At 44.8% G+C, this 15,114-nt stretch overlaps 1 protein-coding gene across 3 annotated transcripts in view; it reads right to left on the bottom strand.

Moving 5' to 3' along the window:
* VIT (vitrin) overlaps positions 1-15,114 on the bottom strand; it is a gene marked incomplete at its 3' end in the record, with an annotated part of 73,655 nt that overhangs the window by 10,062 nt on the left and 48,479 nt on the right. Inside the window, exons 7-8 of one of the 3 annotated variants that reach the window (XM_084235848.1) lie at positions 14,990-15,105; positions 9,997-10,144 (exon numbers count right to left, since the gene is read on the bottom strand). In XM_084235848.1, the coding sequence (XP_084091974.1) occupies positions 9,997-10,144; positions 14,990-15,105 (264 nt within the window). Of the gene's footprint in view, positions 1-9,996; positions 10,145-14,989; positions 15,112-15,114 lie in introns of all 3 variants that reach the window. The other 2 variants (XM_084235847.1, XM_084235846.1) reach the window with 2 other exon arrangements.

Below are 15,114 nucleotides of genomic sequence, written 5' to 3'. Positions count from 1 at the left end.
AAAACCACAGTGAGATACCACCTCACATGGGGAGAATGGCCCATGTTAAAAAACTGCCTTCCCTCTTCTGACTCACAGAGTCACCCTTGCAGAAGCCTTCTTTTTGTTAGGGGGAAAAGGATGTCCTAAAGCTAATTCCATACAGGCTTTGTGGACTCCACCCCCACCCCAGGCCAAAGCCAAAGACACTGGGAACTCCAAATCCCATCACCACCAAAGGGAAGGTGGCTGGGACCTGAGGGTGGGGTTAAGCAGCCAGGTTTGGCATAAAACCAGACACGTGGGCTTTGGAGGGGTCCCCCATTTTGGCTCTCCGCCAGCTCGCAGCATCTGGCCAGCTCTGAGAGTGCCTTTGGGTTTCCAGGTCGGCGGATCGGGTAGGACGCATTAAAGACTTTATTTCCCTATTTTCTCCCTGAGTTGTACATTTTCCTTATTTCCTTTTCCCTTGTAAATAAACCTTTTATTAACCTTTTGTGTGTGCCTGTAGTGGAGTATTAATAAGTCCCTTGTAAGCGCGCGGGTGAGGACCCACAGCCAGGAACCCGTTCAATATCGGGGCTGCTCTATAACATTTTGACATCTTCATCACATCCACGTCCTGCTAGACCTACCTCTTAAACATCTCTGGCCTCTCTTCCATCCTTTCCATCCTCAAATTTGGACTTTCAGTTTCTCTCTCCTGATCTATTGCTAAAACGATGATTAGTAGTGAAACCACAGAGCTCATCCACTAAGTGACTTAGACAGATAATCCAACCAGTCAGAGGAATTTTACATCCGTATCCTGCAAATGGCACAGTGCTGAGCACATGGCCGACTCTTAATAACTCCTTGCTAATTGTAATGTAATTAAGCCCTAGGAGGCAATGATAAGTAGACTGTGACTGCTCTTGATGCCAGAGCACATGGGATGTGTCCTATATTAATGGAAAAATATATTATTGAGCAAATGAATATAATAAAGATTCCTACAGAACTTGCAGCCCAGGTGCAATGAACACTCCACTAAACAGGATTTGACTGGTGGCCCAGCCTGGTGCCTTTTCAGAGATTAAGACTATTTAAAAAATCCGAACAGCAGGAATTTAGAAAACCTAAGTAAGGGACGAAGAAAAGGACTAATAATAATAATGTAAAAATCAAAATCAACAAGTAACTATAAACCAGAGACACTACAGGGGGGGAGAAGGGAGTAGGATCAAAACAAGGGTGGTGGGAATTGTATGGGGACTATAACCAAGATGAAAATGCATACATTGCGCAAAAATGATGTAAAAATATAGAAAATAAAATAAAAAAATCTGTTGCCTAGAAGAGTACTAGTAGACTATAAGTAATCCAGTAAATAATTCTCATGGAATTACTATAAAAAAAAGTAAAAGTAAAAATAGAAACACGAAAACTCACAGAATATATGTGCCCACATTATTATATAAATTGATAAAATTATTCTGTTTTGATCACAATTTGGATAATTGATTAATAATGGCAATTATTCAAAAGAAAAATGTCTAAGTGGTTGTTTTTTTAATTGAAGTATTAATTATATAATAAAGTATTTCTGAATGCAAAAAAAAAAAAGTCCAAACAGGTAAGTCACTCTATCTTTACATAAGTAACCTTCTCTGTTTGTAATTTTATTACAAGATTTCATTATAGGGAAACAGGAAACACATTTTTTTTCTTAGCAATATCAAAGATTTCCTTTGAAAATAAGAAAAGGAAATACAGAGCTTTAAAATAAAAATCATTTGGAAGCTGAATTTGCGCATAGAAAGGAATAATTTGTGCAATAGGGAATGACTGCCCTGTAAGTGTTTCAGAAGAAAGAGCACGGGTCAGAAATGGACACAGGTGATTCCTAGGGAGGCTGGAGGCTTGGGGGGAGGGCGTGGGGTGGATGGCCCGCGCCTTCAGTTCCCTGATGACAAGACTCACCTGAAGCCCTTGTTAAATTCTATCAGTCTCCTCCTGGAAGAAACTCCACTCTAGATCTGGGCTGTGTGTGGGACTTGGCTAAATAAGGGATTCAGGTGATTCTTATTCTCAGGAATGCTTGGGAGGTGTTGGGTTCTAGAAGACTTCAAAGGCCCTTTCAGCCCCAGAGTCTTTCTTTGCTTTACCTCACAATACTTTCGGTCACATGCAGCGAGTCTCTGAAATGAATTTTTTTTTTTTTTTTTTTTTTTTTATTTATTTGTTTGCTGGTTTGTTTGTTTGTTTTGTTTATACATGCACTGGGTACAGTCAGAAGCCTGGGAGGGTGAGAGAATTCACCAGAGCCAGAGCGGGGAGCAGAGCAGGCAGAAGGACCGAAGTACACTGCTGAGGGGAGCAGCGGGCGGCAGGAGAGGTCTGCGCGCCATGTGGGACCCTCCTCCGGTGGCCAGGGAGCAGCCGGGGATCGAACCCGCGCCGCAGAGGCCGCGGGCAGCTTCGCAACCCAGCGCTCAACCGCTGCGCCAACGGGGAGGCCCTGAAATGAATTTTTATGCCAGTGGAGCCATACTAACTAATCTAATCTTCCCTACAACAAGAACCTTTTAAACTATTCCAACAAGGTATCAACTTAAGGCTACGATAAAACAATTTGACTTTATTTAGTCTTTTAATTATTTTCCCCAGCATCCCAAGTCCTTTAATAACAAGACAGGATGCAGGGTTAGTTTTCTGTAGCTGCAATTGTCTGGTTGACCTGTGGGAGCTCCACTTTCCAGAGCTTAAAGACACATGGTGTGGGGGCAGGAATGGACACAGTGCAGGTTTTCTGATCCCATGCAGACCGGGTAAAGGAGGAGTCAGAGTCCTCAGTGGTTTTTGCAGGTTTTTATTGGGATTCAGCGGGTACGTGGCAGGCAGGGGTGCTGGGGGCTGGGGGGGGGGGGGCTGGCAGTTCTCCCAGCCCCCAGCAAATCTTCACTCTATCTGGGCTCTCTGGCATTCTCTGCTTCTTTCTATGGCTCTGCTTCTCTCTCAGCTTCTCTTTCGGCTTCTGCTGCGGCTTTCTCGGCTTTTGGCGTCCCTGTGATGCCGCCCTTAAAAGCACAGTCTTAGCGCAGGTGTACCCAGTTCAGGTGCCCGCCATCAGGCATGCACCCAGGATCACAGGGTTCCCTCATCCTGATGGCGGGAGGGCAGAAAAGCCTGATACCTTTTACCTTACCCTACACATGGGCATGGGTGGCAGAGTGGGGGAGGGCTGCTGAAATGCCTGTGCCCCCTGTCAGTCAGATGGGAGAGCAGATTTGGGCCACAGCCCCCGGGGGGCCAGCTATTCGAAGGGGAGGGTCTTGCCCCCACTGCCTTGAGGAGCTGCCTGCCCTCAAGGCACACACCTTCAGTTCCGGCTCCTCCCAGCCACGCACATTATCTGTTAGTCTTAACAGCCAGGGCTGTTTTGCCTTCCCGACCAAAGAGCTTCATCTTCGGGATCATCGGTGAGAGACAGAAGTAGCCTTTTGGTTCCATTCATCATCAAACTTCTCAGCATTACGTGGTTGAAGGTGGAGTTGGTTCACCTGGCCAGAAACCTGCTCAGCTTGACCAACAGCCTCAGGTAAAAGTCCTGGCTTTTGGGCTCCTTGCCTGGAACCTTTCTTCTAGCCTTGTGGCAGATGTCAACACCCAGGATGGTGCATCCGGCTCAGCCAGGTTCAAAAAGAGAGAACCTTTTAATTTTCTTAATGACTATAATGGGATGATTTGTGGACATAGTCGCCGAGATGAGCCGTGCCTGTAACCCCCACGTTCTAGGTGACTCCATCCCCGGTTGCTGAGGACACATGGCAGCTACAGGTTTGGTGGCGACTCATCCCTTGAGAGCATTGCCTGTCTGAGAATGAAAAGGCCTCTGCCCCTAGTCCCCCTGAGGGCCCAGCAGCTAATGGCCAACCTGCTGTCCTGAGTCAACTTATTGAAGGACTTTGTGCAAAGAACTCCTTTAGAAAGGACAGATTTCTCATATTTCCTAGGATCAGAGACCAGGCATCAGGCCCTTAAAATAAAATTACCCTTTTTAGATCATGCTTTATAATTATTATCAATAATTTATTGGTTTTATAATTAACATCAATAATTCTGCCCATAAGCCAAAAAGTAGCAAGTTAAGCTGCATGCCTCTCCCTGCCGGGATGGACCAGCAGCCTGCCGATCCTGTTGCTCTCAGGCACCAGGGCTTCCCCGGTCACTGGGCTGCATAAGAGCAGGTCCCCCTTCCCCAGGCTCTCCAAACTCAGACATGCGTCGGCGCACCTGGCATCTTGTTTATAATGTGGATTCTGATTCTGTAGTGGGGTCTGAGGTTCTGATTTCTAGCCACCTCCCAGATGATACTGTGGATCATGCTTTGAGTAGCAATGTTTTAGAGGATGCTCCAAGAATTGGAAAAAAAAAAAATGGCAGAGGGACTGCCAGAGATGAGAGGAGGAAGGAGAGTAAATAAGAAGTCTGGAGAAGTGAAGAGAAAGGCTGAGAAATGACAGGGGTTGGCGGGGAGATGGGACTGGAGGACACAAGATTCACCAAAGGACCGCACAGGCCATGGGAATATCAGTGCCTTCACTCTCTGCTTGCACAGAAGAGTCACCGAGGAGCTCTAAACATTACTGATGCCCGGGTCCCACACTCAGATTCTGGTTTAATTGGTCTGAGGTTTGATCTGGGCACTGGGAGTTTCAGAAGTTCCCCAGGTGTTTCCAATATATCTAGGGTGACAATGTGCTTCTCTGGCAGAATAATCTAGGGAGCTAGCGAGTGTGGTTTCAGAGAGAGCCCAGGATAAACCCAGTCAAAGTGTGATGGGAGTTTAAAGGGAATCACTGAGTAGAAACTGCGGAAGTCAAGTGTAGACCCAGTTTTATCTGCACTTCTTGGGGGAAATCATGGTAGGACATAGTAAAAGCCTCAGGTTCTTGTGCAAACTGTATTCACGGCTCCTCAGCCTTGAGACTGTGTCCCTAAAGACTGGTGCAGGCACTCAGTGGCTTGTCTCCCAGAGAGGACAAGTGGCACAGTGGGGTCTTTGCAAGTGCCAGTAGGACCTGGAGAGGCCTCCTGGGCAGCTGAGTGCAGCTGTTCTGGGGTCCTGTGGCTCCTGTGAAGGCAATACCCACTGAGGGGTGAAAAGTGCGTGGGCAGGAGTGGAGACTCTATGTCTCTGAAGGTCTTGCCACTCTACCTGGGAAGCCCTGCTGTCCCATCCCATCTCGGGGAGTTGGTGATTCTCAACCCTGACTACAGATTGGAATTACAGAATAAGGCACCAAATTCCTGGAATCTGCCAGGTTCTGGTCTAATAGTTCTGGGGTGAGGCCCGGGCATTAGCATTTTTCAAAGCTTTCCTGGTAACACCAGTGTGAAGTCAGGTCCCTGCAGCCCCTTCAGAGTCCTCTGGTGCTGCGATTCACATCGCCTGGGCTCCATCTGGGTCTGTCTTGTGCCCCAGTCCCCCCTCACTTTGCTAAGACTCAAGAGGATGTGACAGAGTGAAGAGAGTCATTGCTGAAAGGTTAATGGAATGAAGGGGTAGGAGCCTTGGCATGTGCAGGGGTGAGGGACCATGGGCAAGATGACCACAGCGGATGAGGACCCTCTCCCTGCCTGGACCAGAAGCAGGAACAGCCCGTGCAAGGAGCAGAAGCCAAGAGCCTAAGAAGGTGGTCTCGGTCTGCTGACGGGACAATGAAACAAACGGACAAGGCAAGAGACATAGCAATGAGGGGGAGGCAGGGAATGACCACAGAATTGTCAGACCTGTGATGTAAACCCGCTTCACCTGGCTCCCAGGACTGGTTTTGTTTCTTACACCCAACAGATTTGTTTAAGTTACTTGGGAATCAGGATGCAGAATGAGCTCCGCATCTTGTAAACAAGACAACTTTCATACTTCTCGTGCTTTTATTTCCTATTTGCTTTTTATTGTGAGTGGTCTTTAAATTCTAAAATTGAAAGTCTAAATTCTGATGCATTTCTCTTAAGGAAAATGAAGGTAAAGGAAGGGACCTTCAGGGGAGCGGGCTGGACCAGCGGCAGTTGTGATGGAGATGGAGGCCCGAGAGGAGGCGCCCTCTGGCATCCTCCAGTGTGGGGGTGCTGCTTCCCGACCTCAGCCTTGCTTCCCAGTGCTGTCTCACCAGGGTGGTTATTCCCTTTAGTGCTCATTTTCTCATGCACATGGGAGGAGGCGTCCAGGTGCTTTCTAGGGCCCAGGTGGCTGTGATTCCAGATCGTTCCCTGTGCTCCCAAAGTGAGCCTCAGACTGTGGGGAGAACCGGAAACCACTCAGGGAATCAGGTTCCTAAATGGCCCTCTGGCTTTCCCTTTGCAGACACAGCTCCCTCGGCCTCCTTACTCTCTCCTGTCCCACTTGCTCCCTCTTCTTTAATCCATATGCACTGACGCCACTTGGTAAAGGCAGGATTAAAGCAGCCACCCAACCAAGGAAGCCAGGCGACTGGAATCAAAAGCAATTTCAGCTTGGGACATGGATTTCCCCTTCGGCCTCATCACACATTCCTAATGCCGTGCTCCAATTGACTTGCTTCCTGCAGCAGTGGCTGTATCACCTCAGTCAACCCAATGATTTCATTATTGATCATCCCAGCTAATCAGAACCCGAGGCTGGAAGGACGGGAGAGGTGGCTCATCTGGTCTGTTAGCCCAACCTTCATTTATTGGATATCTTTGCAGCACGAAACGAGCCACTGAATTACAGGACATCAGGGCTGGCAGAGCTCTAATAAATCATCCGGCCCGCTTCTCACCCTTTCTAGATGGCAGCATTTACACGGAGAGGTTAAGTGACTTGCTTAAGGTCACACAGCAAAGCTAAAGCCTGAACTCAAGGTATTCTGTCACCAGTTCATTGTGCTTTCTACTCCACCCTGTGCCCAGCGAGGGTGAGGATGATGGATTAGCTTGCACGAGCACACGGTACAGGGAAACAGACACACATTTCCCTTACGTGCTCCAAATTAGTGAGGATCCTGAGTGGAAAAAAAGACGAAAAGCAAAGGCATTTTCAGAAAGTGAAATTGGAAGTCATGGAGGTGAATCCCTTACTGCAAAAGGTGATCACATGAGGAAAATGTGTGGGAAGTGATTTTCGAAGGGGACGGAGTCTTTATTGGATTTTTTTCCTTCCTTGCTACATTTTTGTTATCCACATACTCATCAGCACACAGCTCTATACTCCTGCCGTTTTTCTTTTTTTCTGACATATTAATCACCCTGTGTTCAAATTATATTATAAAGCTTGGTATACACAGCTTTTAAAGCAGCTATTTTTTAGAGCTTTTTTTTTTAAAAGATTTATTTATTTATGCATACAAGAGCTGGCGTACAGACCAGAGATATGCGGGGGCAGAGGGTGGGGTGACAGGATTCACCAGAGACAGAGCAGGGAGCAGAACAGGCAGATTGACTGAAATACACTGCTGAGGGGAGCAGCAGGTGCTGCAGGAGAGGTCTGCTGCACCATCTGGGTTGCTCCCTGGTGGGCCAGGTTCGAACTTGTGCTGCAGAAGCTGAGGATTGCTTCCTAGTGTGGTGCTTAACCCGTTATGCCACCAGGGAGGCCCTAAAGCAGCTATTTTTAATGCAAGATGACATACCAAGCTTTGAACTCCCCAATAAAATGGACAGGGGACATCTGGCACTAGAAAGCTTATATATCCTCTGTGGATGGGGCCTGTTATCTATCTGCAATCTTTAAAAAGTAACAGTGGAATGAAGACAGGTTGGCATTTTGAAAACAAGGAAGCAATTGCCAAAATAAATTATTTTCCTATTTTAAGTTAAAATCCTTCGATCATTTGACACTGGGGGCTGGCACCAGCAGCAACTGTTTGTTTTCATATATTGGACTCTGACTACATAGAAGAGGCAGTTAACTCATCTGCTGATTTTCCTTTATGGGAATAGTTGTCCTAAATGTGTTATGGAATTTAATGCTAAAAATAAAAATGTTGTATGTTCTTATGAACATAAAGCATTTTTGATTATTTCTTTTGACAGCTCAAAAATATCCTAGTGTCTTCGATATGCAACTTCAGTTAAAATGCTGCTCCAGGAGGTCTTGGGAAATGTTCGAAGGATCTAGAGAACTCGCTGGATGTTGGCAGGTATGAACGTTTTTACTTTCCAGGAGGGGCAATAAGCTTTGACTGTGGCTTCTGAGAGAGAAGCACCCAGGTCTGTGTTGTTGCTCCATTTCCAGGGCTAAGCTGCAGAGCTGCACTGCAGGAAGAGTCATGTATCTGAAGGTCCTTTGTGGAAAGAGAGAAAATTATCCTGCCCTGTATGGCTTTTGGTCAAAATTCCACCTATTTTTCAAGATTTGTGCTTGCTTGCTTCTTTGATAGCTGTCAGTAGGGAGAAACCTATTCATAATTGCAATAAGATTGATTTATTTAACCAAATAAAAGAAGATACAGATTGGATGTCAACATGAGCCCTTAATTTCTACCTTTAGTAAAATAATGAAACAGTCTGGGACAGCACCTGGGAGTGCAGCTGACTGATGCCTTCCACTCCCACTATCTCCATTGACTGATGACCTTTTTTAGTACCTGTGCAGAGGCCTAAGGTAATCCAGAGGAAAGAGAAAGTTCAGCCTAAACCACTGCATTCTCCAGGTGTCTTCCCCATAGAAGAATAGGAGGGAGCACAGGATGCTCCTCTAACAAATGCTCATTAAGATGTCAGAGGTAAAAGGGACCTGCCTTTTTTAATATTTTTATTTATTTTTATACAAGAGCTTGGGTACAGGCCAGAGGCGCAGGAGGGTGAGAGGATTCACCAGAGACAGAGCGGGGAGCAGAACAGGCAGACTGATGAAATACACTGCTGAGGGGAGCAGCAAGCGTGACAGGAGAGGTCTGCTGTGCCATGTGGGAATCTCCCTGGCCGGCAGGGAATCGAACTGCGCTGCAGAGGCTGAGGACAGCTTCACAGCGTTACGTTCAACCCACTGTGCCACCAGGGAGGCCTAAAGGGATGTGCCTTTTAAAAAAAAATTTTAAATCATGATGACATTCTCCCCCCTCCCCAATATTATTTTCATTGAAGTAACACTGGTTTATAATATACAGATTAAAAATTTACATAATTATAAATCAACATATATATACTACATTAGATTCATCACTAAAATTCTAATTCCATCCTTAACCATACAATTTATTCTTTTCACCTGATAAGTCCTCCCTAATCTTCTCCCTTCTGATACTACTAATTTGGGATTATAGTTTATCAAAATTTCAATGACATTCTTCACAGCAATAGAACAAAAAAAATCTAGGTTTTAATTGCAATTATAAAAGAACAAGAGCAACCAAAACAATCCTGAGAAGAAAAAAAAGAACAAAAATGGAGGTACCACACTCCTGACTTCAAGCTATATTACAAAGTGTCAGTACTCAAAACTGTGTGGTATTGGACTAAAACACACATCAATGAGATAGAATTGAGGTCCCAGAAATAAGCCCACACATATATGAACAATTAATTTATGACTAAGGAGCTAAGAACATACAATGGAATAAGGAAAGTCTTCAATTAATGATGCTGGGAAAACTGGACAGCCACATGCAAAAGGATGAAACTAGACCGTTGTCTAACACCTTACACAAAAATTAACCTACCTTCTTGATCTACAAATGAGGAAGCCAACAAGGAGCAAGGTGAAGGCCTGACCCAAGGTCACATAGCTCATAGTGACTAAGTTTAGACTTGAATCCAGCTCTCCTAATCACTAAATATTTTCTTTACAAATCATGAATGTAAATGCCATTTACTTGCAAGATTTTATTAACCTTTCTTTCCTTCTGGAAGGCTCAGATTTCTTCAATGGCATCTGGACTGCTTCAGTTTCTTTCATTTATATTGGTAATAAAAAAAAGAATGCCCTTGTGCTCTAAGATACATTAGTTTTATTTGTGGTGCAAAACTAAGAGTGTGACATCACTTGGTTTCTGGATTCAGGACAGCACTTACCCATACTGAACCACACCCATCAGTGGGCCTGCAGGGCCGATGTCCAGAGCTTGGGCAACATCTACCAGAAACTGCTTCTGGATTCGGAACCGACGTTTGCCAATGCTTGAGCTCCCATCAATTAAAAATGACAGGTCAACTTTACAGTCTGAGAAATGGAAAAGAACTCTGTTATTCTGGTTATCTCTCCTTGTATTCACCTAAGAGCCCCCTGAGATACCAATGAAAAGAAAGTAAGAGGAAGTAGCAAGATGCAGGGTATATTCACTTATTTATATCCATAATGGATTTTCATTGGGCACTGAGGTCCTGAGCACCTGAGCAATTACTTACCTCCAGAGCTATTTTATTACTCCTGTATCAGCCACAACTGTGGGCTTCAGAGGCAGTGACCTCCCGGTCTGTTTGGGAAAGCCCTCAGATCATAGAAGTGCAGACTTCAGATGGGGGAATCCACTAAGATCAAATCTTAAGAATTTGGGGTCTTTTACTCTCATCATAACTATTTAGACTTATGTATTGGTTCTTTGTACATATGTGAAAGAATTGGAAAAGCCTGTGCTGTGGGGAGGACATAATTGTGGAATGAGAAATTGATATCAATCTTCTTCGCTTCCCTGTTGAGGCAACCAAAGAAATGGTCCACTTATCTCTACAGGATATAAAGGTTTGTTTGAAGCTATCTGAGATTTTCCCCTTTCTTTTACTTATGGGCAAAATCTAGGACTATCTAGTTGTTCTGATTAGGATCTCTGGAGCTGTAACTATAGGAAAGTTATGATGGATTTGGGGGAATAGGATGGTATGGCAAGTTATTACCAACCTTTCAAATGTTATTGGTAATTGGTGGAAAGCCACATAGGCTAATAGAAGTTAATACTCTTTGCTCTAGACTGAAATTAATATCATCTCAATGTGATAAAACTGATTATTCAATGCTGATCAGAAGTTCTTATTGGAAGGTATATACTCCTTTGATGAATCAAAAATGAGGAATGAATTATTGAACAACTGCAAGGACAAAAATATTTCAAAACACAGTTGCATGAAAAAAAAAAAAGAGAGAGACAGTAAAGTTAGGAATTTCTGGAGCACCCAGAGAAGATGAGGGTCAGTGGCTGCCCTTGGTGGGTGGGGTACAACTGCCCAGACAAGCCTGGATTGCTCTAAACTGCCATGATTGCCCCAGAGATGGCTGGCTGGCATCTGTTCTCCACATTGCCTGCTGTGTTGCCTCCGCATGACTAGAATATTAGAATATTTCAATTGTCAGGAGAAGCTCTGTAGGCAGGAAGGGATTTGCTTTTAGGTGAAAGCAAGAAATAGACATGAGTTGGCACAGTTTTAAGCTGGAGAATTATTAAAGGCTGATAATGCAGAACTGGAAGATTAAGGAGAAAAGTCAGCTTTAAGTATGTGTTTTATGATCTTGTAGCAGGGCATGGCTCTGGGAACCAGAGTAGAAGTAGGTGAGGACAGGGCCTTCCCTGGACTGGGCTGTCTGTTCCATTTGGAATTAGGGTACTGGTTTGTGCTTTGGCTCATTAGTGGGTCTTGCAAGCAATTATCTCTGGTCTGGTTAGACATTCAGTGCTTGCCAACTCTCCCTGCTCAGTTGGTTTCCCTCTTATTTGCTGCCCCCAAACTGCCTATGTCCGAGGATGATCCTTGAGATGAAGATTGGAAGGCACAAGTAAAATCAAGTGTGGTTTAGAGATGCCACTAAAAGCTGGAATAAATCAAGAGAGATGCAGAATTTTCCTATGTCTTGTCATGTTGCGCGCCAAACAGGGCCAACTTCTTTCCTAGGTCTGGGCTTGCAATATGTATTGTTGACAGCAGGTGGCAGTAGTGTTCTTTAGGGCTTGCGGCCCACAGGTATCTACATATTTGCTAGAAATGCCGACTCCCAGGCTTCACCCACACCTGTAGTATCAGATCCACCTTTCACAAGATCTTCAGGTGACTCCTGTGCACACTGAAGTTTGAGAAACCATTCCTGAAGAGGGCTTTTCCTTCTAGATGACAGTAGATTCATTCAATATAATATGACTTTTAGATTAATTGGGGGGAAAATAACTCTTCATTGGAATAACGGCCAAAGAAGATTTTCTTTATGAATGAATAAAGTACATGGCTTTTGTAGCCTCACTTTTGGCTCTTTATAGACTTTGTTTTTCTCATTTCTTCTATCTCAAACTGGATTGATGTGTTACTTTCATAGTTAGGTTTTTTTTTTTTTTAAGATTGATTGATTGATTGATTGATTGATTGATTTATACAAGCACTGGGTACAGTCAGAAGCACGGGAGGGTGAGAGAATTCACCAGAGCCAGAGCAGGGAGCAGAGCAGGCAGAAGGACCGAATTACACTGCTGAGGGGAGCAGCGAGCAGCAGGAGAGGTCTGTGCGCCATGTGGGACCCTCCTCTGGTGGCCGGGGAACAGCTGGGGATCGAACCAGCACTGCAGAGGCCGCGGGCAGCTTCGCAACCCGGTGCTCAACCACTGCACCACCGGGGAGGCCCCATAGTTAGGTTTTAAGAGGGTAAGATGTTTCTCTATTTGCTTAGTTGTTTTCACTCAGCCTGATGGCTGATATCTGGGCCATTTTTGCTCTTGCTTTACCCCAGAATGTTTTTTTTTTTTTTAATAAATTTTATTTTTATATTCCCCATACAATTGCAATCCCCTTATTTTGACCCCAATCCCTCCCCTCCCCACCCCCTACCCCCCATAGAGTGTCTCTTGTTCATAGTTGTTTGTTGATTTTGATATTTTCTTTCTTATAGTTATTCTTTTTCCTGGTCCCTTATTTAGGTTTTCTAGATTCCTGCTATGAGTGAGACCATCCGGTATTTTCCTTTTTCTTTCTGGCTTATTTCGCTGAGCATGATCCCTTCTAGCACCATCCATGTTGCTGCAAATTGCATGTGTTTATCTTTTTTGATTGCTGAGTAATATTCCATGGTGTATATGTACCACATCTTCTTGATCCAGTCATCTATTTTTGGGCATTTGGGTTGTTTCCAAAGCTTAGCTATTGTAAATAGTGCTGCTATAAACATAGGGTGCAGGTGCTCTTTGGAATTGATGTTTCTGTGTCCATTGGGTAAATACCTAGGAGTGGAATTGCTGGGTCATATGGAAGCTCTATGTTTAGTAGGTCCAGAAATCTCCACACAGCTCTCCATAGTGGTTGGACCAGTTTGCACTCCCACCAGCAGTGCAGGAGAGTTCCTTTTTCTCCACAACCTCGCCAACATTTGTTGTTGCTAGTTTTTTTTTTTTTTAAGATTTATTTATGCATGCAAGAGCTGGGGTACAGGCCAGAGATGCGGGGGGTGAGAGGATCCACCAGAGACAGAGTGGGAAGCAGAACAGGCAGACTGACTGAAATACACAGCTGAGGGGAGCAGCAGACAAGGCAGGAGAGGTCTGCCTCGCCATGTGGGTTTCTCCCCGGCCGGCTGGGGATTGAACTCGTGCTGCAGAGGCTGCGGATTGCTTCACAATGCAGTGCTTAACCCCTTGCGCCACCAGGGAGGCCCTCCCTAGAATGTTTTAATGACAATGGTTCTGGCTCAAGACATGTGCTCAGTGAGATCTAGTGACTTTCATTTGAGATGAAAACATCAATATTGAAGAATAGAACTGGGTAATGAAATGTTCAGCATGAGCGACTTATGTTCACAGAGAATGGAAGTTGGAGGATGAGGAAGAAAAGGTGCGATATAGTGTCTACTGTACCATTTTACCACTTTTCATAATTGTTTTGGTTTTCTTCAACATGGTACAGTTTTATAGAGTAATGCTTTGTTTTGTCCAGGATCCAAGAGTAACTGGACATATATCACAGTTGCTTATGCAGTGTCAACAAATAAAGATGCCTGGGAATCACTCCAGGCTGTGCTTTCATGTGTTAATATACAAAAGCATCACTTGATTCTGTGGGGCAGGGGTGAGATTCTGTGGGGCAGGGGTGAGAGTCTGTGGGGCAGGGGTGAGATTCTGCATTTCTAACACACTCTCAGATAATGCTGAGATAATGCTGATGTCGCTGGACCTCATAATGCACTTTGAGTAGCAAGATCCAGGGAGGGCCATGCAGTGGATATGAGGCAGGAACTGCCAACTTTAATAAAAAAGAATCTCTTCAGATGACCCTCACATACTGGGTTGAGACTCACAGCCGGTGGTGACTGACGTAGAGGGATGTTGGCTTGTAGCACACAACTCCCTCCTGGTTATTCTCTATTTCTTTGGTCCTCCTTTCTGGTATCCTCAGGGGATTTCCCCTCTACCTCGGAGGGTTGAAGCTCTTCAAGTATATGTCCTCTGTTTCTTCTTATTCTGTCCTGCTCTGTAGGTCACATTTCCTGGTAGCTTTGGTTTCCAACCATACCTCATCATCTTCTGATTCTAAATTTTCAGCTGGCTGCTTCTTCTGAATGTTCATACTCTGGATAATCAACTCTCCAGTAGTGTTTTACAGAATATGATAGACATAAACACTCTCCCTGTCCCAACCTGCTCCATCACCATTTATCCAACTGTTCAAGTCATCTTTTAAGTACTTCCTCCCACACACCTGTGCCACCAACTTTCCAGATTCTTCCTTTTCTATCTCTTGAACCATTTTTCTCCATTTCTATGTCCAACTCTGAGCTCAATTTATCATCCTCTCTACCGGCTCACTGTCCCTGCCGGCCAACTTGTCTCTTTTCATCCACCTTCTCTCCCCATTACATCCCATTCTTCACCCTGTTGCCATAGTGATGTTTTAAAAATCAGATCCTCTCCCCCTCATGAACAAAGACAGTTTAAATCCTTCAAAAGCTTCCCCTTTCCCTTAGACAAAGTGACAGTAGAGAGGAGATAAATAGATTCCGGGTAGAAGAGAGGCGGATTTGGGTAGGAGTGAGTGGGTAGAGAGGAGAGAGAGCAGATCAGATGTCAAAGTCTCCAGGGATTCTAGTTGTCAATTAACTTACTTGGGTCTCCCTGGGATACTGGCTCCAAAGACTCTGTGCTTAATTCTTCTTTTGGAACAAATCCTGGAAAGAGCAGTAAAACTTTTGGTGACTTAGAAGAACAGGAAGCATCTGGCCTTACCCTA

The sequence above is a fragment of the Talpa europaea genome, assembly GCF_964194135.1.
Source record: "Talpa europaea genome assembly, chromosome: 6".
NCBI classification, from domain to species: Eukaryota; Metazoa; Chordata; class Mammalia; order Eulipotyphla; family Talpidae; genus Talpa; species Talpa europaea.
The sequence above is the reverse complement of the archived record's forward strand: the minus strand, read 5'-3'. Positions and strand labels throughout refer to the sequence as shown.